The sequence below is a fragment of the Nipponia nippon genome, unplaced genomic scaffold (genome assembly GCF_047370975.1).
Source record: "Nipponia nippon isolate SJK-2023a ecotype South Korea unplaced genomic scaffold, ASM4737097v1 scaffold_17, whole genome shotgun sequence".
Classification (NCBI taxonomy): Eukaryota; Metazoa; Chordata; class Aves; order Pelecaniformes; family Threskiornithidae; genus Nipponia; species Nipponia nippon.
In genome coordinates, this window is record NW_028262333.1 from 1,127,425 (window position 1) to 1,152,355 (window position 24,931).

General features: G+C 53.5%; 1 protein-coding gene across 4 annotated transcripts in view; it reads left to right on the forward strand.

The window, feature by feature from the left end:
• The window catches only part of SH3PXD2B (SH3 and PX domains 2B), a 78,327-nt gene that overhangs the window by 19,414 nt on the left and 33,982 nt on the right, over positions 1-24,931 (forward strand). For all 4 annotated transcript variants that reach the window (XM_087754074.1, XM_087754075.1, XM_087754072.1 and 1 more), the window contains exon 3: positions 13,871-13,946. In XM_087754074.1, the coding sequence (XP_087610200.1) occupies positions 13,871-13,946 (76 nt within the window). The remainder of the gene's footprint in view (positions 1-13,870; positions 13,947-24,931) is intronic.

Consider the following 24,931-nt stretch of genomic DNA (forward strand, 5'->3'; position numbering starts at 1 on the left):
GCCTAGTTAAAAGTTGGCTCCTTAATTTCTTCTCTCTCCAAATGTCTCCCATTTATAGCTTTCCAGCATTTGGCAGCCAGGAACCAGCGCGTTCCCGTGCGTGCTAGCGCCAAGGCAGGTCAGTGGAGTTATAATCGGCTCGAGCTGGCACCCCGACTCGCTGCCGTGTTCTGCCTGGCAGCCAAGCGGGGCTGCGAGCTGCCGAAAGCCGTGCCCACCCCTGGCAAACGGCGGCCTGTCCTCCCCGCGCGTCGGTGTGGGGTGAAGGTTCCCAGGGCCAGCGTACACCTGGGGCGAGCGCGGCGGCACCGAGCAGCGCGTGTCTGCGGCGGAAATCCTTTTCAGTTCTTGTAGCTAAAGCCTTTCCCGAGTGGCTGCTGGGAACAGCACTCGATGATTTTTGCTTTATTCCAAGCTGATGGCCAGCGTTTGCCCTTTCCTTTCGCTCCGAGCGTGCAGCTCCACAGGCTGTGTCTGCACCCTTGCCAGGTTTCTGCAATCCTTCCTCTTGCCTCTGGAACAATTTTGCTTCTTGCTGGTTTGCTGTGAGCCCTGAGGGCTCCCACTCACCTCCTGGCTCCCATCTCCACCCGCTCCCATCAGATGGTTCCTTCTTGTTCCCAGGCTCATCGCCTGGCACTGCTGTGGTGGCCCCATGGCGAAGGAGGGCCGGCTCCCGAGCCCGTGCTCTGGTCATTCATCCCTCTTGGCACCCCTGGCCTCCTCCCCTCTGAAGCCTGGCGGAGCAGCCGGAGGAGACGGCGTTCGCAGCCTTTGCTTCCCAGCCCCGGGGGAAGAGCACCCGGCGGGAAGCATCGCTTGGTGGGTGCGATCCGGAGGGGAGCTGTGCTGAGGGTAACCCCTGGAGGGGGGAGGCAGAAAGATGGGGCAATTAAAACAGCTCCTCGGGGACAGAGCTAAGATCTCTTGCTGACGATCCAGCGTGGTTTTATTTGGTGAGGCTTTTGGTAATGTGGTGGTGTCCTGTAACACGAGGCGAGGGGTTACACCCCTCTCCCTGTCTCAGGGGTGAGCTAAGGCCCTTCCCCTCCCCAGCTACTTAATGAAAAAGCCCTGGAAATTCAGCTGTCCCCTGGCTGGGAGGGCTGAGCAGGATCCCCAGGAGGGCAGGAGCTCACCGGTGGCCCCTCTCCTGCCCACTGCCCGTGGGCTCGGTGCCTGGGAGGTGCCCAGGGCCCCGCTGCTGGTACCTGCCTGGAGCCGGTTGTGGCTGGGGGTTTTGGTGAGGTTTGCGTGGGTCTGGGCTGACGCGAGCCCCAGCGTCTCCGCCGTGCCTTAATCAATCTAATGCAGCTCAGTTTCCTGGTGGAAAGACCTGCAATTTATAGCGTGTGGCAGCAGCCCTGGATCTGAAACGAACCAGTTTCAAGCTGATTGATGCTGCCTGGGGAGGAGCTGAGGATGGATAGCAGTAAATCAGTGCAAAGGAGCCTGTATCTAAGAATGCCGAATTTTTAGTAAAATGGCCAGGGCCCGTTTATCCTGCTAAGTCTGTATGATATAGCGTGGACCCTAGCGTGCACCGCACACATCATGGGCATCGAAGAAGTGGGAGCATCTGTGCAGTTTTATAGTAAGTGGGAGATGGAAATAAGAGCTGGGAGAGACAACGGGAGATGGTGGTTCTGGGCCTGTCCTGCCCTTGCCGAGGGAGATGATAACGCTGAAGGGATGATGTGTTTTTCCGCGGTTTTGAGTTCTCACTTCTTTTCTGTGCCTTTCATTCAATTGCATCAGGCTGTTGCAGGTCTACCACGGTGCTGTAAATCACCGCTCCCACGCTGGCTGCGGAAAGCGCTTTCGGTGAAGGACGTCCTGCAGTCTTGGAGTCACCTCTCCAAGAGCGTGGACCTCTGCAATGATCTCCCTGGGGTCCCAGTGGGCCTGGGGACAAGGGAAGAATTTAACCTCCTACTCTCCCTTCCCAGTGCTCTGCTCCATCTGAGAAGCGATGCTCCTTTCCTCTTGCTTTACTTGCACGTTTTTTTTCCCTTCTCCTATGCTCTCTGCCCTGAGGCTTGCCTGGCTCCTCGTTCCCATCCCTGGGATCCAGCACAGACTTTTCCTGGGCATGCGGCAGGGAGGGATGAGGAAGGCAGGTCTGTGCCAGCGGCAGCGAGGCTGCTCCGTTGGCTGGGCTAGGGGAGACCTCGCAGGGAGGGAAGGAGGGGTGTGCGGGATCTGCCCTTCCTCCGTGATTCATGCCTTCCAGCCGGCCGGCAGCGGGGAGGGGGACCCTGTTAACCAGAAAATGGAGAGGGGAAAACATGATGTGGTGCCAGCGGGTGGATGCTGTAGGGCTCCGGCAGCCAGCCCGTCCCCTCCGCCGTGCTGCGGCGACTCCGTGGTTTTCCTGCCAGCGGCTGAGGCTTTGCTTCTGCACCGCCGCGGGGGGGTTGCCATGCTGCTGGATGCATGTCACCCCTTCTGCTCATCTTCCCATCACCTCGCGGCTCCCACGCATCCCCAGGCTGTGGGATGCTGCTCTACACCCTGTTTTATGGTAACTTTTATGTTCTGGTGTTATCTAGGATTGCGATGTGAGCAATAACCTACGTGGAAAATGGTCTCCCTTGTGATCTGGTGGTATGAGGCGAGCCAACGTTTCCCTATCTTAATTCCACCTCCCTGAGCCTTTCTGCCTTACTGGTACCATATCTTGAGGCCATTGCAACGGGGGTGAGTCACCGAGCAGTGAATTACAAATGATGTTTATGGCTGTCTTTACCTGGCAGTGTGGCAATTAGATCTTGGAGATTAGGTTTGGGAGGTATAATTCAGGTTGATGGATTTATTGTTTTAAAAGTGCCTTTGACGGACTAGTTAGGGCTTGGGCAAGAAAAAGCTTTCATTCAAATGCCATTTTTCAGTGATGGTACCATATTAAATTAGCCAAGCCAGGTATATTTTAATACGCAAGGTGCTGTCGTGCACCTTATGGAGAATTCCTTATGTTCCCATTTTCCTCTGCAGGCTTGGCTCGCTGATCATTTACTGTGAGCCGTGATCTGATGCTTGGCCTTTTCAGAGAGAAAGATGTGTTGTCATAGCAGGCTTTGAGAAATGCCTCCCTCGGCAAGCGGTTTGGGTGCAGAGAGGTTTGGGACCCCTCTGGGGCTGATCCCCCCTCCCCAAGCTGGCAGCAAACCAGCCCACGTCCCCGCAAGCTTGGAGTGGCTCTGGGAGGGCCAGGAATGAGGAGGAGGAGGGTGGGGGTGGGACCTCTGCCTGTCTTGTGCTGCAGACGACAGCTCGGTTGGTTCAGCCGCGTTGTGCAGACTCGCGCTCGGGAGGGTGGACAGCTTGCCCCAGGCGCTGCAGAGCGGTTGGTGGGGGCTGGCCAGGTGTTCAGCCTTGCAGAGTGGAGCTGCCATTTGGGGTTTTTTGGTTGGTTTGTTTTTCCTTTTTTTTTTTTTTAGGAAGAAATATTGCTGAGAAATGGAGGAAATGTTTTTTAGAAAATTAAGTTGTGGGTCTTCCTCCCTACCTGAGAATTCCTGCCTGTAGAGCCGCTGCTGGCAGCGGGCATTGCCCCTTTCCTGCTCCAGGGAGCACTGGGGGATAGAAACTGCCAGCACCTCTGGTAAGGACCCAAAATCTTGGAGTTCTCACCCAGTCTCGGTCAACAGAACGTTGCAATCCCGTATTATTTAACTGCAGGCACGCATGCTGAAAATGGCTGATGAAACGGCCACTGAAGAAGGCTTTGTGGCCGGCCTTGCAGAGCGCCAAGCCAGCTGGGCAGCTCTTCAGAACGGTGAGGTTTCCTCATCTGAAGCTGGGAGGAAAGTTAGTGTTTAAATTTTAGCAAAGAAGGAAACTCAGTTCAGTATGTGTAAAATGTTCTCTTGGTTTTTCACTATTATTTTTATAAAAAAAAAGCTTTCCCCTTGATGAGTCACTTAAAACATAACAAAAGTCCTTTTAATTTTAGCAGTTAGGTTTTGCCGCTCAGATTGAACTGTTAATTGAAATGGATACTCGTCTGCTGATCTTTCTTCTTGGCAAATCAGCATTTTCCAGTTCCCTTCCTCTCCCCCTCACACCCCTGCGCCCACCTTCAGGAGATAACAAAATCCACGTGGAAAGTCCGCGGGGAGCGCTGGGGTTCCCCGCGCGGGGCGGCTGCCTCCCACCTGCCAACAGGTGGCTGCTTTAAGCCCCAAAACCGGGGTGGTTTTTATCAGTCAGTGAATTTGGCCAGAGGCTTTTCGGGTTTTCTCCCTTTGTCTCTCTGTGGTGAGATGACGCTTAGAGAAGAGCTCTAAGATTAGGGCGCTGTCAAGGTTCGTGCTCCTTAGAGGTTTAGTTATGCTGGAAAACCTTGGCATTGCTCGATCTCCCTCTGTCCTGGCTGGATCCTAAACAAGCAGGTGCAGTTCAAGGTATGTGGTTTGGGCTGAATTTTGTGTGCAATCTGCATTCTCACGTTTAAAAGCACAGAAAGCAGCAGGGTTGCTGCACTTTGCCTGCTGCTGGGGCTCCTCCGCGGTGCCTCTGTGTTTGCTGGCTCCGGGCCCTGGCGAAGGGCGAATATCCTGGGTTAGGACGGCGTTCCCCCTGGAGCCGCACTGCATCTTGCTTTATGCAGTCCCGAAGGCTCCTCGTGGGGCTCCCCATACCCCAGCTCTGCTGCTCGGTGCTGGCTCAGCCCTTCCCTGTTAAGTGCATTAACTCCTCCATCAGACAGCGCTTAACGGCAGCATTCTGGTTTTGCAATAAGTGGAGTTTCTTGGCGAGCTCCAGCCCTCTGGCGAGGACTGTCTGAGCTCAGAAGTGCTCCAGGTCCTCTCCTGCCACCATGCAGGTGGTGGCAGTGCCAGGCTCCTGCGCCCGCCCCGGTGCTTCGCCGCAGCAGCCCAGCTTGGGCTTTTGGGCACCACTGAACTTGGCGTCTTTAAATCCCCCCCTTTCTCTAAATGGAGGAGTACAGGGGCAGCGTGCTCCGTAAGGGAGGCATGCTGCTGGTGCAGCAGGAGGTGGGGTGGCGATGCTGGTGGGGACACTGGTGGGTTCATGCAGGAGCTGGGCTGGTTCGTGCTGTCCGCGGGGCTGTCCCCTGGGGCTCCACGGTTCCATCAGCTTCTGTCTCTGCTAGGCAGAGAGCTTTATTGTCAGGTGGAAAGGAACATGGTCATGCTAAGGACTAAGGCATATCTGTTTCTTATGGAGACCCTGGTTTTGGCATTTAAACCTCAGGGGTTTGCAGTGTCTCATTTTCCACCTGTGTAATTGCGCTGGCTGCTGTGGAGCTGCTCTTGATGGACACCACCATGAACCCAAGCAGGATGAAATCCTCCTTCACGTGCAGACAAAAGTCTCTCCACATTGGCCTTTCTGCTGACTGTGCTTGCTTGGAAGATGGGATTTGTGTTTAGGGAAGGACCAGCAGGGAAAACAGACAGTTAGCAAGAAGTCTGATGCAAGAGGAGGATCATGAGGCTGGTGTTTCTGACCAGCAGTGCTCTCCCAAGTGGTAGGACTGCAGCTTTCGCAGCCCTGCCTGTAGCTCAAATGCCTCCTCCTTTGTCTCGTCACGTTTGGGCCTGCCACAGATTTAAAACTTTGCATTAATTTCAGGGAAGGAATGTACGCTGGTCTGCTTCTCGTCTGGAGTGGGGAAGGTTTTTGGGAAAGGAGGGGTTGAAGAGAAATCAGATCATGAGCTATTTGGGGGAGAAGGTAGGGACAAGTCATCCCGAGGTTTTGGCAAGCGTGCAGCTCAGAGTGGGACGGCACGCACGTAAAGTCTCTCTGCGACCCGTCGCTGAAACGCTTGACTGAAGGTTACCTCTTGGTGTGAAGCACCGTGTTAGATGTGAAACTAGGTCTGGTTGGAGTATTTGAGCACAGCCCTCCCCCTCACTGCACCTCAGCTGCTCAACACATGAAATAGGGCAAATGTGTTGGTATTTCGCCACTGCTGTTTCCATTTCCACAACAGAAGCTAAATCTCATGACTTCCCAGCCTTCCGAGCATGTCTGCTTTGGGATGCTAGGGAGGAGGATGTGGGTGAACATGCATCATCTTTGCAGCCTTCCCTGCGGCTGCTGCTGCCGTGACAGCTCCGGCGATGGTTGTGGTGGTGGTTCTGCGGTCTTTGGCACCAGGCTGGGGCAGGAGGCACAGCTCTTCCCTGCTCCCGTGCCGAGGCTCCTTGCAGGCGTACTTCCCGGTGTGACACAGCCCCGGCGGTGCTGGAGGGACGTTCCCATGGACAGGATGGGGAAGAGGAAGCGGCACAGACCAGCGTCACCCCCGGGCATTGCTGCTCTGTTCCCAAGCACGTCTACTGGCGAGAGTCATTTCCCACAGCTGGGTCGCCCTGGTGAATTATGGATGCCTACGGGTTGTTTGGTGGCATTAATGCTCTGCTCCTGGTGCCTGCATGGAGTGCTGCAGCTTTCTGTGCTCCTCTGTGCAGTCTGGGCCCTGCCTACCCAGCCTAATGCCATCTAGAGGCTGCAATTACCAGAAATTAAGTGGAAAATGCATTAGTAAAGCACTGTAAAGAGAATGATGACTTCCAGGATTCAGCACCAATGAATCGAATGTAAAAAGCAGTATATTTTAGTCACCCAAGAAGCAGACAGAGGGATCAGCAGCTCCGTGAGGGGGCTGTGTTAATGGAGATTGCTTGGTGCTCTTCTCCACATTTGAGTTTGTTGTTTTTTTTTTCTTTTTTTAAACACTAAACTCTCTCCTTAGTCTCTCCCAAATTTATTCTTGAGAGGCTTACAAAAGGAGGGAAAGCAAGCAGTGCTTTTCAGGAGTTGTGTGGGCCACCCAAAAATGGGTGGTGATTCTGGATGCCACCATCTCGGGGTGTCTCACCTGAGGCCTTACTGGAGCTGGGTTTGGGGAACGTGAGGCTTTGTCCGCCCTCTGGTTCCTTTCTGGGTGCCTCTGAGTGGGCACCTGGAGCTACTTGTTGCTTTTGAAAACATGTAGGCTTCAGATGTCTTAAAACATGATATTTTTAATGCTTTTGGAGACGCGCTTTGTAGATGAGCACAGAACAGACGCAGAAATCTCCGTAGAGAGCAAGGCTTGGCTCGACCAGAGACAGACGTATCTGGAGATGAGGGTATTTCTCTTTCTCCTTCCATGACTCTTTCTTTCGCCCATCTGCTGCAATTAGCACATGGCACTGGTTGCGATGGTGATATTGGCGACTAGAACCTCCCATCCTCTCATCGCTAATACACAAACATGATAATCTTTTAGTGATTTCTGGGGGTTTAAGGTTTCAAGGCTGGGTGATAAAACAGGGGCTCCTTACACCGAGGTTAATACCGGCTTTTAGGGGTTGGATGCTTGGGGCTGAGTGCCTCCTTCGCTGGGAGTGCCGGCAGCCCCGGTGAGCGCACAGTGCCCGTCGTGGCCTCGACGGCTGAAGCTGGCGCTGCGCACCGCTGAGGCTGCCGCTCGGAGAATCAGCGGGTGCGGGGGCTGCCCAGGGCTGGGGGCCCTCTCCGTGCCAGTGGGCTGCTTGCGGCCACCAGCGGCTCCCTCTGTCCAGTGCTTCCCGTGAGTTCGTAGGAAATTTCTCTTGCAGTGGTGGCAGCTGCTGCCAATTTGTGTAGCCCTTTTTTTCTCTGACCTCCGTTAATTCTTTTTTGTCTATTGCTGAGCGATGCTTAAAGTTTTCCATCAGGTTTTCACAATCCAGCCTCTGTGATGCCATTTCCTAGGGCTGAGGAGGTCAGGACTGCCTCTGCCTGGTAATGTGTAAAGTGCCCTTGAGCTCATCCCTTGCACCAGAAAAGCAGGGACTGGGGAGAAACTGTGGTCATCAAGAAACCGCTCAGTTGTGCGGCCCTTCAGCTCCCATTGCTGCCTTTGAACAACCTGCTCCCTTTGGCCCTTGAACGGGCATTACGTGGTGCCGCACCAGTAGAGTGAGTCCTTCCCCAGCCTTGACCTCCCGAGCTCGGTATCGCCACACTTGGGATCTGAGCTTGCTCCACGTTGGTCCTTCTTTTTTCCGGGCTGTTGTGTTTTCATCCCGTTGCCTCATGGACAGTCCATGTGGATGCAATGAAGGTCCCTCTCGTAGGATCGCAAGGAGACTAAACATCAGTAGCCTGTGAGCCACTGCCAGATGTTGTTCTCCTTCCCAGACTATCTGCTTGGCAGATGTTCCCCGAACCAGCTGGCTCCGGGGCACGAGGGCACTTTGATCTGCAGGAGCCCGTTTGCACAGCCTCTGGTTCTCAGCGCGCAGCTGTGTCCCTCATCATGTCCCCGCGCCGCCGGGGTGCTGCCATAACAGCAGGCGGTTGCTGGACCTGCGTCCCTTTCCCCTTGCGTTTGGAGATCAGTGGGATGCTGACCCTCGGACAGGAGACCCGAGTAATGCCCCGCTCAGCGCGTGGAGGTCAAGGTGAGCAGTCAAGGAGTTCGCCGCCACAGGGACAGCGGGGCACACGGTCAGTCCGGCTGCCTGTGGCATTCCCCCTCGCACAAGGGACAGGGCTGATGGGGAGTTTCGGAGTGCGGGATGAGAGCAGGCTTGGCTCGGACCCATTTTGCCCCCTTGGCAAGCTGCTGCCTTCTCTCAGTGGGGAGGCTGTTGCTCTCACAAAGCGTCTCCTGTGATTCCGCTGCCACGCACTCAGCCGGACTCTGAAGCCTTTTGTTGAACTGGTTTTTTTTTTCCATTTTCCTCTCGGGTGGTGTCAAAAGCTGACGTCTCTGCTCCGGATAACGGACATGTCTGGTGGAGGCATGGGTTAGGTCAGCTCTCACTCGCTAGACCAAGGAGGAGGAACGTGGTTTTACACCGAACCTCCATCATGCAGCCAAAGCAAACTCTGTTGATAAGAGAAGGGGGAACTTCCCTTGCTCCGTGCCTGTGATTACAGCTCACGGCCTGGCTCCTGGCGTTGTGCAAGAGTGGAAGAGTTTGTTCTCCTCGCCTGGGTGTTTCATCACCCCCCAGCCCGTGCTGGTATATCTTGCTGTTCAGTGAGGTGACCCACCATCCCCTCCATGAGATGGCAAAGGCTTTCCTTCCCTCCTGCAGCCCTGGTAGGTGCCCCGCAAGCCCTGACCCTCAGCAGTGGAGAGCCTGGGCTTTGGAGCAGCTTGACAAAAGCAAATCCCGCAGCCCCCCGGCTGCAGAGGACTTGCTGCCAGAGCAGTCCTGTGCCCTCTGGTTCATCGTTACCGGGGGAAGGCAGGACCTCTCTTTACCATTTCACCGTGACATTTTTCTTTCCACCAGATCAGATTTAAATGAAAAATATTTTTTTTTTCCCCTTGCCTTTATATTTTAGAGGGGAAAACTTTTCCACTTTACTGTGGAAAGCAGGGGAGAAGCAGCGAAGTGATGACACACCTGATTACCCACCGGCACTTGGCTTGAGGTTTTATTTTTTTTTGCAGAGACTTCTCAGAGGCTCTGGCCGGGAAGGGACAGGGCCCGTTCGCAGGCTGTTAGACCTGGGGCCCTGCTCCTCCAGCAGGCAATCCCGCTGGCATTGCACCATCGGCTCTTACTTGGGCAAAGCCCTTCCTGAGTGCTCTGCTTCCCAGGAACACTGCTGAGCCCATACATCCCCCTCTCCCTAGGATCCCCTGCAGCCCGCGGCACTCTTCATTGATTCGATTAGGATATTATCTTACGAATTTCCTGTTAATGAGGAAGCTGTCTGCCAATGTGTTAGCTGTTGATACAAAGCTGCCTTTGCCGGGCCGCCTCTCCCCGGGTGGCCCTGCCGGCGTTATCGCCTGCCCCGTTAATGGGCAGCTCGGCCGTGGGGACGGTGTGCTCCCATGATGTGCATAGACCTTCAGCCGTGGCTCGCTCCAGAAGGGCTCGCTGCCCAGACATTTCTGGGTTAATAAGGAAAACAGCTAAGTGATAAGATAAATTGGTGGCGGAGAAATAGCAGGATGCACGTGGCTCTGTGCCGTGTCCTGGTGTGTGGTTGGGGCAGCCCCGCTGCGGGTCGGATACGCCGCTGGGGCGTCCCTGCCCCAGCCCTGGCTCAGGGGACCAGGGCCCAGCAGCGTGCGATCCCCTCCCGTCCAGCATTACTGCAAAGGAACTGGTGAAAAGCGTGAGGCAACAGCTTCCTGCATAATAGAAGCACACCAAAACGCTTTAAACTGCATCCGCTCCAATTTTTTTTTTTTTTTAAGATTGTCACAAATACTTTAACATAATCTTGGAAGGGGGGAAACAATAGGGTTATTGTTTCTTTTTTCCCTTTGTTTTTCTTCCTGACCTGACTGAGTGCATTGCTGAGAGCCAGACTGGCTCTTGGCCTCTCTGTGCTCTCCCATGCTCGGCCGGGATAGCTGCGCTCTGAAGGGCTGTGTGTCTGCCTGCCTCTCGCCTGCCCCGTCTCCCCCTCTCCCCGGCATCTCGGATGGCCAGGCAAGTCCTCCCTTCTGGGAATGTGAAGTGAGCAGTCTCCTTTGGAGCTTGGATGGAAAACCTCGCTGATTTGTGGGAGTCTCCCTGTGCCGACCGCCTCCCTTCCACAATTCCTTGCCTGCTGGGGAACACGTTTCCCTGCCGAGGCTGGGGAGAAGGGTGCTCTCCCAGGAAACCTGCCCTGCCGTGTCGCTGCCGTGCCTTCGCTCCTGCAGACCGTCTTCTGATGCCTGTCTGTGCGTCCCTCCCCCGGGGCTTGCGGGGTTGCTGCACCTTTACCCTTTTTCCATCCCTTTTCCAGGGCTCTGCCTGGTCTCCTTGGTTTTCCTGGGGAAGAGCACTGTAACAACCTGCGCTGTAGCCCCCATCCTGCAAAATCAGCAGAAGCGAGATTGGCCAGAAAGGGTACGGGGAGCCTCAAAACCTAGAGACCTGCCGGCTGGCTTCCTCTGGGTCTCTGGAGCATCTCTCCGCTCTGGAGCTGACCTTTTCCCATTGCTGCTCCGTCCTTTTCCTGGCTGCAGCTTTATGGCGTGTAGTGCTACAGAAGAGCCGTCAGCCCGTGACCCACAGACCGGATTTCTGTAGATGGGTGCTCTTGTGTCACACAAACTCCCTGCCATGGTTACAGCCAGCGCTGGGGTTGTTTTCTCTGGAGCAGGTTTTTAGCTGTCCTTCAACCACAGGCTGGTGCCTAGTAAAGCTGATGACCTGGTGCTTGCTGCTGCCTGCTCCGGAGCTGCGTGGTGGCAGCCAGGCTGGGTGGGATCCATGGGACCGACCCCTCTGCCTTGCTCCTTCCCCACCTTCTCCTCCTTTTGTGCGTGCCAGAGAACTCCAGGCACCTTGCAACCTCTTCTCCTCCCTCCAGCAAGAGAAAAATAGCTTGTGAGTGCACGGGCGTAATGGTACCAACCCACGGCAGGCGGTGCAGGGTCTGCTCAGGCTGGGTGGTGCTGGTGGCTCTGGGCTGGGCTGGAGGGGAGCGGGGTGGCTGCAGGGACAGGGTCCCCACGCCGCCTCCTGCTCGCTGAGCAGCCACTGCGAGAGGCACTTTCAGTCAAGAAAAAGGACGTGGAGAACTTCTGGGCTGAAGTTCTGGCCGGGTTTGGTGGGATCACATGGTTGGGAGCAGATCTGGGCAGAGGCACAGCCCAGGCACGTGCGTACGGGAGAAAACACAGCTTGCCCCGTTTGTGCCTTGGAGGCTCTCAGTGCTCTCGGGAGAGAGAGATCCTCAGCTCGTGTTCAAAAATGAGAGGAGGGGAAAGCTTCCAGTGACTCAAGTATTGCGTTGCTTAACAGCAATCAGATGTGCGGCGCTTGTGATTTGTTTTGCTCACCCTTCGCCAGTCACAAGCTTTCCCAAGTCCTTCCCCGCAGGAGGAGCGGGGCCAGAGGCACCTCTCCGCTGTGGCACACACGGGTGTTTTGCAGGGTAACGGGGATGCGGTGTCATCCTTTATTTCTGTGGACTGAGGGAAGCAGGAGGCCGTTGCGTGCCCGGGGAGCCTGCCGTGGGGAGCCTGCCGTGGGGAGCCTGCCGGCGAGTCCTCCCTCGGCCGCGCTCGGGCTTGCTTCGTGGCTGCTGGTAACGTCACCCCGGTCCCCGGTTATTGCTGAGTCTGGAGTCATTTTCTTTGTTGTAAACCCTTTAAAATTTGTTTTGAGAAGAAGCTGTAAACAGGGCCCGTTTGTGCTTAGTGTCATCCTGGGTTTGAGATGTCTTGTTTTCATTTTGAAGAGAATATTTGAGAGCTGCTTTTGGTTTTCCTGTTGTCTTTGAGAGTATTGGGAGAGGTTTTTATTTCTCCTCAAAACGTAGGAAAAATACCTTCTTCCTTCTGTCCCCTCTCCACTAAACCTCAAGAATTTTATCCTGGTGCATTTGAGATCCAAGAAAAAAAAATGCAAGTATTGCATGTGCAGGGGTGCGGAGGGCTGTGTCGACAAACAGGGCTTGGCTTTAGCGTTACAGCACTTTAAACAAGCTCGTGCCTCACAGTGGAGGAGTCCACAGCCCTTAGCTCGGAGCAGAGACCTCCTGTAAAAAGCATGTGGAAAAATAGGCGCCAAGGAGCAGGAGCCATGAAAAGCAGGGAGCCAGGTGGGACGCGTCCCCAGGGGTGCTGGGACCCCGGCGTCTGGCCCTGCAGGGACTCCCTGCGGCGAAGGGGCTCCCGGTGTTAGGTGGCGGAGCAGCAGAGAGGAGGGAGCGTGGCCCGCGCGCCTGGGTGCTGGGTGCCGCCCGTCCTCAGCCAGGCTGGGCGAGGGCTGCCTGCAGGTGCCTCTCGCGGGAGGAATGGCTCGGGCTCTCTCGTTGCACAGGTTCCTCTTTGCGTGGAATACTTTAAATATTAATTGTGCCAGAGGAGAATGGCTGTTTAGGCTTTGTAGGTGCTCGGGACGCTCCCTGGGCAGGTTGTCTCCAGTGCTTCCGTAAGTGCTTAATTGTTTATGGAGAGTGCGATAGCTCCAACAGAAGAGGGCAAGACTCATTTCAAATACCCTGGGGACCAGGGGGCTCTTCAGGTGATGGGACGCAGAGCTCAGATCCATGCCCCAGAGAAAACAAGGGAGAGTTTGTATCTCCCTCCCATTCCTTCCAAGGGAGGGAGCATCTGAGTGGTTGGATGGATGGCTGGGCATGCTCTTTCTCCTCTTCTGCTTTCTGTAAAGTGCAAAGCCCAGCCCAAAGGGTGTTTTCCATCAAGACCAAATAAAGGAAATGCTGAGGATGTGGATCCTGCCAGGGCATCGGTATTAAGCATCCCAGCAGCTGCAGGGAAGTCGTGTGCATGTGCTGAAGCACCAGTGCAGGCACCCAGCGAGAGCAGGAGCTGGTTATCGCCTCCCTTTGCTGACTAAACCCACAAAGTGCAGTTGCATCAGTCAGGAAATTGTTTGTTTAATGCTGAAGATCCCATAAAACACTCATCCCTCAAAGCCTGTGCAGCACAAAGCGTTCCCCAAACTTGACGTATAACTTTATGGCCTTTTGCAGGCAAGCATGAGTCGGTGCTGTGGGTCCAAGTCAGCTGTAGTCCAGGAACTGTGTCAGTGCTGTGCTATGCTTGCGCTGAGAAGCTTAAAATATGCCTTTTTTTAAGGATCTTCTGAGATCTACTGACTGAGGTCCATCGGGATGAAACTTAATAGTTGCAGAAATGCGGGTTACATAAATCACCCGTGCTGAGCAGAATGATAGTGATGAGCAACATCGGTGTCGAGAAGTGTCTTGAAAACAGCGGAGATGACGCTAAGATCTTGTGCTTCTGGCCCTGCTTTGGATGTGCTTCCCTCGGTGCTGCGGGTCGCTGCGCCCTGGCCGGCGGTGCTGTGAGCCATGTCTAGGACGCTGCTGGTTTGGAGACCGGGCTTCACCTCCTCCTGGGGAGGGGCCTTGTGTCGTGCAAGTTAATCACTGCCTTTAATCACCTCTCTTGCATTTCCTTTTCTAGATGCAAATGCTGGACAAGTTTCCAATGGAAGGAGGGCAGAAGGACCCCAAGCAAAGGATCATCCCCTTTCTGCCAGGTAGGCAAGTACGCTCCAGCAAAAGCCACACTGGGTTTGGCATGGCAGGAGCTTTTTCCCAGTACATGTGTGAGCATACACGTGCTTTAGCTCTTATCTCCTGAACCATCTGAGCAATAGCAAGTTCTTGGCCTGCACCGTGTCCATTAAAACAGCTGTATTTGTTAGCAATGTGCCCAGCGAGCGTTAAACCCTTCCGTTATTCTCTCTCGCTCCAGAAAGCATTACGGGGGACTTCAGCACAGCAACCTTGCTTGCACAGCTTCTGCCAGGAGCAACCCCGCAGCAGCCTGCTTGTTTTGGGAAGGGGTCTGGCCAGCACAGCACAGGGCTGAGGGTGGTGTGAGGCTCCCCGGGAACTGCTCGTACGCTGTTTTTCCTGTCCCGGGCAACTCAAAGGGCCATCCAGAGAGAAGGAAATAACAATTGAACTCCACATGTTAAGTCAAGCTGATTGACAGCCTTGGCTTCCTCCCGTGACGTTCGGGACTGGTTGCCTAAAGAGGATTTCTGTGGCCTGACGTGTGCCCTGCCAGCCCAACGTGCAGCTGAGCGTTTGTGTGCCCAAGGAACAGATGCAATGGTCCATCGCAGACTTTGTGGTGCGGGGAACTGCTTGGGGCTGCTACGGGAAAAAAAAGAATGCTAATGTGCCTTGCAAAAACACCCGCCCTGAGGGGGCCCTGGGAGACTTTCATGCACCCATAGCTAATGGCTTTGACCGCAGAGTGGTCTTTACCCCCACCCCAAAGTGGCTAATGGGCATATTTAGAAATGTCACGGTACCATAATCGCTTCCAGCGACTGCCAGGTCCATTTAGTGCAGCCCTTTGCGCTGTGCTCTGCCTCCTGGCTTTTCTAGGAACATAAAGGCGCTTGGTGGGCTTTGCTTTTCGCTGACTGGCGTGAAGAAAATTATTTACGCTCCTTTTTGAGCAAGAGAATCTTGTCTGTGTTTCCCATAGAGGGATTTCTGATTCTGGCTTGTCCTTGCATTGTAACATCAGCAAAAGCAAAGCACACCTGACATTAATACAGCAGAAAAGCCCTTGCTGTACAGTACTTCTGCCAGCAAGGAGTAGGGAGGAAAAATGGAAGCCAAATTGGCAAAGGGCATAACTTGGAAAAATTGGACATACGGCTTGGCTGTGCTGCACTTGCAGAAAATTCCCACCAAAATTCTGCTATTTTTGGAAGGCAACAGTTGGGTTCGGGAAGTCTGGTCAGAGCACTGCTTCTCCTAGCACACTTATCAATATTCCTTTCTTCTTCTTGGTGTTGAAATAGTTTCCCTTCGCTAAGGGGCATGTCACTGGGATTTCCGTTGGAGGAAAAAGGGCGTTGAAGTTGCTGGAAAATAAAGCCTGGCTCTTGTGTAAGAAAGTAGTTTTGGGGAGTTAGGATGACCGTCCTCTAGAGGAGCTTGTGCATTTGTGCATGTCCCCTGCGGAGACATTTGCCCTTTTGCTTGGGTCCCCTTTTTGCAGCAGGATTAAATAACACCGTTTTCAGAGGTAGTCACACATTGACTTGGAAAACCGCTGGTCCATGCTTGTCCCAGAAATTTTTCTTGACATTTCATTTCTGCAGTGGCTTGCGATAGCTAAGAAGAGAGAGGCTATTGATGCCGAGCAGCTGGCACCCGCAGCTTGACCACTTGTTCTTTCAGGTGCCAGCTCAGGGCACGGGGTGGTGTGGTGAGAAGCACTGGGGATGGCGTCCTACCTCCAAGCAGCAGGTAGCCACTAGAAAGATAGATAATCTTGCATCTGCCCGTCCTCATGGGGCAGCTTCAGAAGTCCTCTTGCTTCAGGGACGTTGTGTTATTAAGAAGCGGGAATCATGTTGCCTTTGCCCTCCTGCCTTTGCTGCACATCACGGAGCGGTCAGGAGCCGGTGGCTTTCTCTGGCGCAGGACGATGAGCCGTACCCCGCAGTGAGCTGGCTTGCAAGCTGAAAGAGGGCTTCACCTGGGGGTAAGGGAAGGCTTTTTTAATAGTTGCTGGCTGTGCTAGAGGATGGTTCCTTTCTGGAGCAGTTCTTGGCCTTCCCAGTTTGGATGGCGATGGGTTTTGTTACTTACAGCTCAACCCAAACTTCGTCTCTCTGCCTAGGGGTGCCATCCAGGTGAGCTTGGTGCAAACAGCCTGGGTCTCCTTCTCTGCAAAATGTGGCTCTGGTATGCTTAGATGTGCTAGGATTTGATTATGTTCAGCTTCTGTGAGTACTGTAGCTTGCTCCCAATCCCATTTTGAGCAACATTTTTAGCATCTGAATTTCATTACCAGTGGAGATTTGGCTCCAGTGGTTTACTGAAAGTACACTGCTTTCTGGGAAGTCCGTTGTAGAGTAACATTAGACATTGCGGCCACTGCAGTTCTCAAAAATGTCTCCTGTGACCCTGTGCCTCCTGCAGCTCTGGCTTTCTTAGCAAACCCCAAACTCAAGGTCGCCACCACGACCTGAGAAGGTGCCATCTGGGTTTGTCTGTCAGGCTGGTTTCCTGGAATGGGAAGAGAGTTCCGTCATTACTCCGTAGTTACAACATCCAGCCCACAGAAACTCTGCTTTGTGTTGCTTCGTTTTGTTAATGTTTGCTTCAAGGATTTGACTTCTTGGAAATTTCTAGAGGCTTTGGACCTTTTGAAGTAGTTCTCTGATGGTATCAGAACATGCTCTCGTAACTGCAAGTCCTTCAGCCCACTCAGCTCTTCTGAAGTGGAGTCATAAAGCTGGGTCCTCCGAAGCGGAGCAGAGCAGAGCAATTGCACTTAAGGTTTGGGGCCACGGGTTGCCCCTTCCCTGGTGTTGGCACCACGGTCATCCCGTAGCACAGCTTGGTGGGGTCCGGTTTGGCCTGGCAGGGCATTGCAGTGCTCCTGCACCACGCCTGAAAAGCCTCTGCCACCATATAGGGGAATTTGAAGTGGACTCTTGGCTACTTTTGCTGGCTTTGAGCCACCGGCACAGCCTGCCCAGCTTCATGTGGTGCTGAGAGTGGCTCCTCGAAACAGCGCTGGCGGCACCCAGCCCATGCGTGGCATCGACTGCAGTCCCTGGAGCAGAGTCAGGAGCAGCTGGTGAGAGAGAAGAGACCTGTCACTGCCCGGCCCGGGGGCCATCGTGCCAGGCAGCTCCATCCTCGCCTGCGAGAGTCCACACTAAGGGTTACGCGCTTGTTGGCTGGGAGATGATGATATGGAGACCCCAGGAAAGAATGAACTAAGAAAACAAATGAGCTCAGTTGGGCCCGCTGTGTATGGGCTGTGCCAGATCTTTCAGGAAACAGCTTTTATGAGGAGAGTGGAGCCTTCCAAACTTCGTACAGCCCGAGTGGCCTGGAGCAGATCCTGGCCAGTCTGCTTTGCTGGAAACGTGAGCCACGGCAAGGAGGGGTTGCCTGATGCTGAGCTAACTTTGGCTGTAAAATTGCTTTTTAGGAAGCTTTAGCTGCAGACAATAGTGAACTCCCAAGAAGGGAGGAGGAGAAAGGGGGTTCGGTGAGGTTGTTTTCAAAAGCAGAATGATGCCTCCTTTCTACTCCCTTCCCAGCCTGCTAACCTGCTCAGCATGGGCATCAGTGCTGCCCACGTACTTCGGGGCTCTTCTCCCAGAACAGCTGTGGGGATGCTAATAGCTCCCCACAAAGGCCCCGTGAAGGAGGCCAAGGACAACTCATCCCTTTTCCAGCTGCAGTACCTGACTTCCCCCAGTCCCATTGCATCTTCATCAGAGCTGGAGATGGGGAAAGGGTCCTAATTACTATTTTTCTGCTCTAGCAAGATGGGCATCTCTGCTGTAGCACTGTTGCGTGGACGGTCCCAAGCTAGCTTGCAGCCCGCAATCAGTACGGTTGCCTTTTCAGCTAACGCTGCTGGCGTGCGGACAGTGTTACCCCCAGCAAAGTGCTGCACTGAAGCAGTTGCTCTGCTTCTGACCTTTGAGCTGTCTTTGAACAAACTGCCTTGCGTTCTTCTCCATTGCATGGCACTGTAGGCCATAGAAGCAATGGCCTTGGGAACATTTTGCTCCTGCTCCAGCAGGATCGCAAACCGTGGGAGTGGAAGGGGCTGTCTTGATAGGAGCACTGTTTAATTTGGCTTCGTTTCACAACGTATGGGACTCCATGCTTATGCTATACCCAGGACAGCCCCGGAGGCACTTTGCTGGTCCCCCTTCTCTTCACCAGGATATGCGCACAGTGCAGGACTTTGCCAAGCAGATGCTAGGAGCAGGGCTCCTGGAAACGCCGTCTCCCATGCCTGCTTCCCTGTCCTAGGAACAGCCCACGTGGCTGGCTGCTCCCTGGGCTGGGATTAATTATGTGTACATTTGGGGCTGCCTTTTTTTGAAGTGAGTTTGGAACCCGTGCCAGGGAAAATCTGGATGTGATTTGAAAGGTGCAGAGAAGTGAATTCTTTCTGAGGCTGTGGGGTGGGGGGAGTGGGGGGAGCCCTTCAGGGTAAAGCAAGAGGCACAGACGGTTTTCCATTCTTGAAATATCTGGCTTGGTTTGTGGCCGTGATCGGCAGGGCAATTCTTTCGGGTTCTCTGCCCCTCCAACTTGCTGGAGACCCAGTAACAGCCTTTGGCTCAAGAGGAGCCTCAGCCTTTTGCTGGTTGAAATGCCTCTGCCTTGGTTTTTTCAGCTCATTACTCCCCAGTATAACTTCAGTTCTGCCTGGAGAATTCCCACAGGAGGGAATAATTTGCAGAGCCCTACCTGTTTGTTTGGCGAGATTAACCCCTCTTGTGGCCTGCCTGCTCTATCTCATATTGCTGGAATTCCTTATCAGCCCTTTCCCCAAGCTCTCCTCTGACACTTTGCGGTCCCTGATGAATGGCTGAGGCAGCGGGGCCGTGTTGCATCCATTGCTTTGCAGCCCCCGCTGGAGCTGCTGCAGCACCCTTTGCTCTCAGTCGATCGGACAAAGCAAAGCAGCCTTAATTAGCCACAAAGGGGGTTTCTTCCAGTCCTGGGAGCGAGAAGCTTTCTGGCACCAGAGGAAGGTGGGCAGCCAGAGCATCTTCGGTGGAGCTTCTCTAGCTGGTGCCAGCTCCACTGCGTGGGGGACAGAGCCCATGTTGCCCGGGGATGACCTGCAAGCGGGCGGTGGGCACCAGCCTCCTCCTCCTGCCCAGCTGGGTACGAGGCAGCACACCAGTGCGATTTCTGCTGTTGAAGCTCTGAGCCCAGTGATGTGGAGCTTCAACACAGAAGGGCAACCTCTGCTCCAGCGAGCTCCTTGCTGGATAGGACGTCAAAGCCAGCAGATTGTCCCCCGTGTCCTGGCCGGACTGTATCAGTGGAAGGACTCTCACAGTGGGGTTTTGTGGGGGAAAGGAGTGCAGGGATTGTGGCAAAGGAAGATTGTAAGGAGGGATTTGAAGGAAACCGTGCCAGTGGTTTACAGGAGAACTCTCCCTAGGGTGGGACAGTTGGCAGCCAGCGCTGTCCCACAACAGCTGTTGTCCCATGAGGCTCACAGGGACACACTGGATGGATTTGCTGCTTATCCATTACGCTGGATGAACTCCTGCTTGGCCACGGTGGGTGGAAACGAGTAGCAGTGGTGGAGGGAGAGGAGTGTCCCCACAGGAGAAGGGAAGGAAGGAGGGGCACGGTTGCGTTGGTGGGACGTAGAGCTTTCTAACTGGGGAGCATCACATCCCAGGAGGCTGTGAGCTCTGTCCACTGACTGACGGAGCCTCGAAAGAGCAGCAAGGGCACTGTGGTTTTCCAGGCTTCCCTCCCAGCAGGGTGAAGAACACGGCTGGAAGTGGAAGCACTGGGACAGTTTGGGTGCCGGAGCTGAGGGGACGGTGCCAGCAGGGCAAAAGGGGAGGGAGGGCAGGGGTCGGGCAGGGGAAGGGAAGAGCAGGCCCGAGGGCCTGTAGCCGCATTTCCAGGCTGCTTGCAAGGTCTCCCCCGCTCTGCCCTGCCGCTGCCCAGCTGGGGAAGGCGAGGCGCTTGCTTCCGACTGAGAAGCCCTTCAGATGTGGCCAGAGGTTGGCTTTGTGGTAGGCTGGGATCTTTTCGTTAGGTCTCCCCCCTCCCCAGTCCCCCACTGAGAACCAGCTGGTGCCCCCAGTGCTGAAGCGCCTGTCCTGGTGTTTGCCTGGCTGTAAAAACAAACCAGGGTCAACAAGGAGATAAAACAAGTAAACGCTTGAGTCGGCAAGGGAAGCCGGAGACGTGGCTTCTGCTGCTTTGTTACTCTTGAATTCCTCTTTTCTTTGGGTAGGGAAAAGCCTCAGTTGCTTGGAAGCAGTCTCCGCAGAGCAGAGCTGGTTTTGGCACGGGAAGGGCACGGCGCCTCCCCTTCCCGGGGCTGGGGGCCTGGGGAAGAGCCCCGTGGCGAGGATCGGCATCGCTTGCCCTTGGGATTTCCTCCCCATGGTGAATCCTCTGCCGAGGGCTGCCACTCCTGCCCGCCCCTTGCCCGAGGTGTTCCTGGGGATGGCTGGCGTCTTCTCCTGGACATGGCTGCGGCAGAGGTCCTCCACCTGCCCCAGCTGCTTTCGTGTTGCCTATAAAGCACCCGGTGACTTCTGGAATGCACTGCATAAAAAGCTGGATGCTTTCATTGTTTTGGGTGGTGAATTTCGATTTTGACTCTCATGTCCAGTTGATGTAAATATTTATGGTGGCTTGCTTTTTTTCTAAACAAAACTAATCCTTGTTACTCCAAAGCAGCCCTACAATAATAAACTGTTCTGCATTGCTTAATTCCCCCCGCAGCTGTAACCAGGCCATGAGCGTGTGAGCCGTGGCGGCAGGCATAGCCAGAGAGAGGTAGCAGGGAGCATCCTCCCACTTCTGCACTGAAGATCAGTGCAAAGAGACTTCATTTGCTTTGATTTTTAGGGAGTTGCATATATTTCAGCTCTCTCCCTTTTGTTTTTTTTTCCCTCTCTCTTTAAAGGATGGGTTGTGTTGGTCAGATTTTGCCAGTCAAAATGCTGATGGAGAATAATCATAATACTGCCAGGTTACCCTTAAAGAGCAGACGCAAGCAGAACACCTAACTTCTGCTGGGGAAGGGGGTAACACGTATAGCAAGCAAAGCCTATGGAATGCTTTGGTGCATCTACAGCTACGTCAGCGTAATGTACAATAAATATATTCACTGGAATGAAGTGTTGTAGGTTCTACTGAAGAAAGAACACTTTCTAAATTGTATCTGGTACACAGAGTGTCTTCAGAGCCATCGTCCTCCTCAGAGGCACCGCTTTTTCCCTGTAGGTTCTGACAAGTTTTCAAGATCCAGAAAAAGCAGGCAGCAAATCCCGAGCCTGGGTACTTCTTGCGCAGGGAGACTTGCCAGGGCAGCCGCTCCATCGTGGTGCCTTATCTCTGTCTACTTTTTCCAAAATCAACTTACTTGACACATTCCCAGGTGATAAATGTTCAGTCTACTCATAGCTTTGTTTGTGTGTATAAAGGACAGTGTATTTTACTGTACTTCCTTGTGCACCGTCTTTCTTGCGCTAGCAGGGAGGGAGCCTCATTGCTCTGATTGCTCATGCGTAACGTTACGTATGTAAATAAGCAAATCTAATCATTTCTGAGTGCTTGAGTTGTGGCAAGAGTGAGAAGCTGGTGGAGTGGAGCCTGTGGGAGCACTGACCTTACCAGCCAGCGGAAAACCGCATTAATCAGTGAGATGTGCAGAATTGCCTTCCTTCACCTGTCTCCCCCTCTGTATTCCTCACGCTGCCGTTGAGGCTGAGGGCAGGAGCACTGCTATGAGGCTGTTTGGAGTAAAGTGTGTATCGCCAAAGGATGTTCTTAAACAAAGAGTAGAGCTGGTAGTTATTTTTCTCATATTGGAGCAAATTTTGCTGAGTTTGCAGGCATCCCGGAGTCAAGGATCCGAACCGTGTGAAGGCTGTCCTTGCTCTTGCTGGACACCACGAAGGCAGCTGAGCTTGCTCCCCCTTCGCTGTCGCTCTGCATCTCTCACGCTGCAGATTTACTGAGTGAACAGTTCAGCCAACTGGGAAACATCACCATGCAAAATCAAGCCCCAGAGACCTTCCCCTCTTTTCTGCCAGCGTCTTTCTGTGCAGACGTTTCTCCTCACTGTTCGGCATGGCTTGCCTTTGCCTGGAGCTAGGTTACTCTGTGCCAAAGCCGGGCCAGCGGCCGAGCCCTTCTCTGCACAGTACCTGTGTGTCAGGCTGCTCGTTGGAAGAGGCCAGGACAGCAGTTATCCAAGGCAGTCATCAGACGTAACTTCCCTCTTGCCTTGGCCCATCTGCCCATTTCTTTGCCATGTGTTTCCTTTAGGATGTAGAGGAGCTAATCCCGAGCCCTCTCCTCCCCTTCAGCACGAAGGAGTATCTGCTGTGGGCAGGAGGAGGAGAGTCCACCGGGACGATTCGCAGGGCAGTGACCCGGTACCAGGCGGAGAGTCGTTACAGGCTCCTGGAGGCAGCCAAAAAAAGCATAAAGCAGAAAATGCTTAGAAGGAGGTGTGGGTGATGGGCACCATTGCCTTTGCTGTGTCCCCTGGAGCTACAGCAATGTGGGCTGCAGACAGATGAATAACGTCATGCGTTCCTCTTGCATTACGTGGTCTTTGGCCACGTGAAAAGCCCCAGTGGGCAGCACTGTTATTCCCATTTTGCAGATATGGTCTAAGGAAAATGTGCCCAGGAAAATGTTGCATCTCGTCGACCCAGCGAGTTGCCCATCTTTCCCTCCCAGGAGGGAAGTGCTTTCCTGCTCTCTCTTGCCTCTCAAGTCAAGGATTTGTATTGCTGTATTTGGCAGCACTGAAGGGTCTACAGTTATGTTAATTAGGCATTTTGATTAAAAAGCAGCTTTTTGTTAGAAAATAAACCTCCTCGTTGAAAAATACTAGATCTAGAGCAAATCAAGAGAGGAGCTGGATTTCCTGCTAGTTCATAGGCTCTGTGCCTGGGCTAATTTAGGATCACTTCAGTTGTTGTGATATATTTATTCACCAAAACTATATTCTTTTTATTATTATTCACTAGCATCTGTTTGTTAAACATTTAAATATTCCCACACCCAGAGCTTATTATTTCAGATATTTATAATGTACCCACCCATCAGCGATTTCATTTTGGCAGACTTAAACTAGAACAGCTATTCGTTACAATTGCCAACAAAATTATTGTGATCCATTCATCTTGTTAAAAATCATCATTCAAGTAGAAACCTATGCAGCAAATACGCCATGATTGCTGGTGAGAAGGGAAAACTGTTTATCATTTGCTTGTCTGATGGAAAATAATTGCTGTAGGCAAGGAAAGGAGCTCCGACCTGGTTGTCGCTCCCTTTCCCTCCCAGTTTTTCCAGACAACTTCTGTGTTCCCAGGCTATTCACCCTCAAAATCTGAAAGACAGATTGAATAGAGGGGTATTTTTTTCTCACTGTATCATAAAGACTGCCAGACTTGGCTCTGGCAGGCTGCGAGAAGGAATGCATTTCGGAGCAGAGCATTTCCCACCATGAATGTCCCAGCCCCTCGCTGTCAGCAGGACATAAATGAGAAGCAATCCTTCTGGTATGAGCTGGCCTGACCCTTTGCATTTCACTGGAGGGCAAGTACAGAGCCAGTACTGAGCGATTGCTGTGTGCTCCCTTGGGCAGTCCAGTTTCAGAGGCATTCTGCATTAACTGAGCCTAGCGGGAGATTTGGCTCCTCCATAAAGTTCTGATTCATGCTCCTTGCAAGCCGAAGTTGGGTTGGCTTAGTTCATCTCTGCTTAAAAAACGCACTGGCAGGCTGCACAAGTCATGCATGTTCCAGACCCTGGACAAGTCGGGAGAAGCAGGGGGGTGACCCAGCCCTGGTTTTAAAATTGTGATAAGCGTGTGGCCATTTTAACATGTCCTGTTCACGAGTAGCTTGGTAGCATCCAGCCTCTGGTTCCAGCAATGCCGCGGCTCCTGCAAAGGCTCGCTGCAGGGGGTGAAGGTAGTCGCGGGGCAGCAAAGGGCTGTGTGACTCTCCAGGGTGATTTTGCTCTTCTCATATTGCTTGCAATGAGGGTGCGTTGGTATTTGGTTGTGAGGGGAGTTTGGCTTCTGGGTTGCCCCATGGTCACCTCTTTGAAAGGTGGATGGACTGCATGGACAGACACAGCAGTTGCTCTCCGTGGGTTTGGTGGTGGGATTGGGAACACAAGTAGGGACAAAGAGAGGTGAGATTTTCCCGTGGTATGGGAGATGTCAGGAGGAACTTGAGGGAACTTCGCTACCACCCACCCCCCAAACCACAATTTTCCAGGTGATTGTATTGCAAAGCCGTGCCAGTTCCTGGTGCTTTGGGAAGCGCGGGTCTGAAATCTACCCGTACCCGTCCTTTTGATCACCCAGTCTCTATGTGTATCTGTTTCACTGTCTGCTAATGGCTTTTGTCTCGTTAAATGCCAGAGAAGCCGTTCTCTGTGAAAGCAGCTTGAAGCATTTAGGACTCATTAGACTTCAAAGGAAAGAGGCCTGTACCACAAGCCAGAGGGGAAGGAAATGGAGTGGCAAGAGGATCCCATTAATGGAGAACACAAATAAACCCCAGACAGGAAGGAAAATCCTATAGGTCTGACTCAGAGCTGCAGTCCAGACACTGTGGCTTCGGGGACCAGTTCGACACAGGAGTTGCACAGAGAGAAGCCCTCTGCCTTGGCTTCTGCCCACACGAGACCCGGATGCCCTGAGCAAGCCTGGAGCCTGCAACAAGGCTCCCACCGGCAGTCGCAGGGACGTCCGCTGCTCTGGCGAGCACTGGCATTTGCCAGTGGACTTTTACACCCAGGACTTGCACGCCAGCAGACTGTAAGGTATCGGGCACGTGCTTTGATAGGGGCTGCTCCTCTGTCATCGCCACATTGGTGAGAGAAGATGGGGATGCAGTTTGCTGGTAATTGTTTCCTCTTCTCTCTCCTTGAACATGCTTGCCACTTTAAATGTGCTTTATTCTAAGGTATTTAATCTGTGGGAGGGAACGGG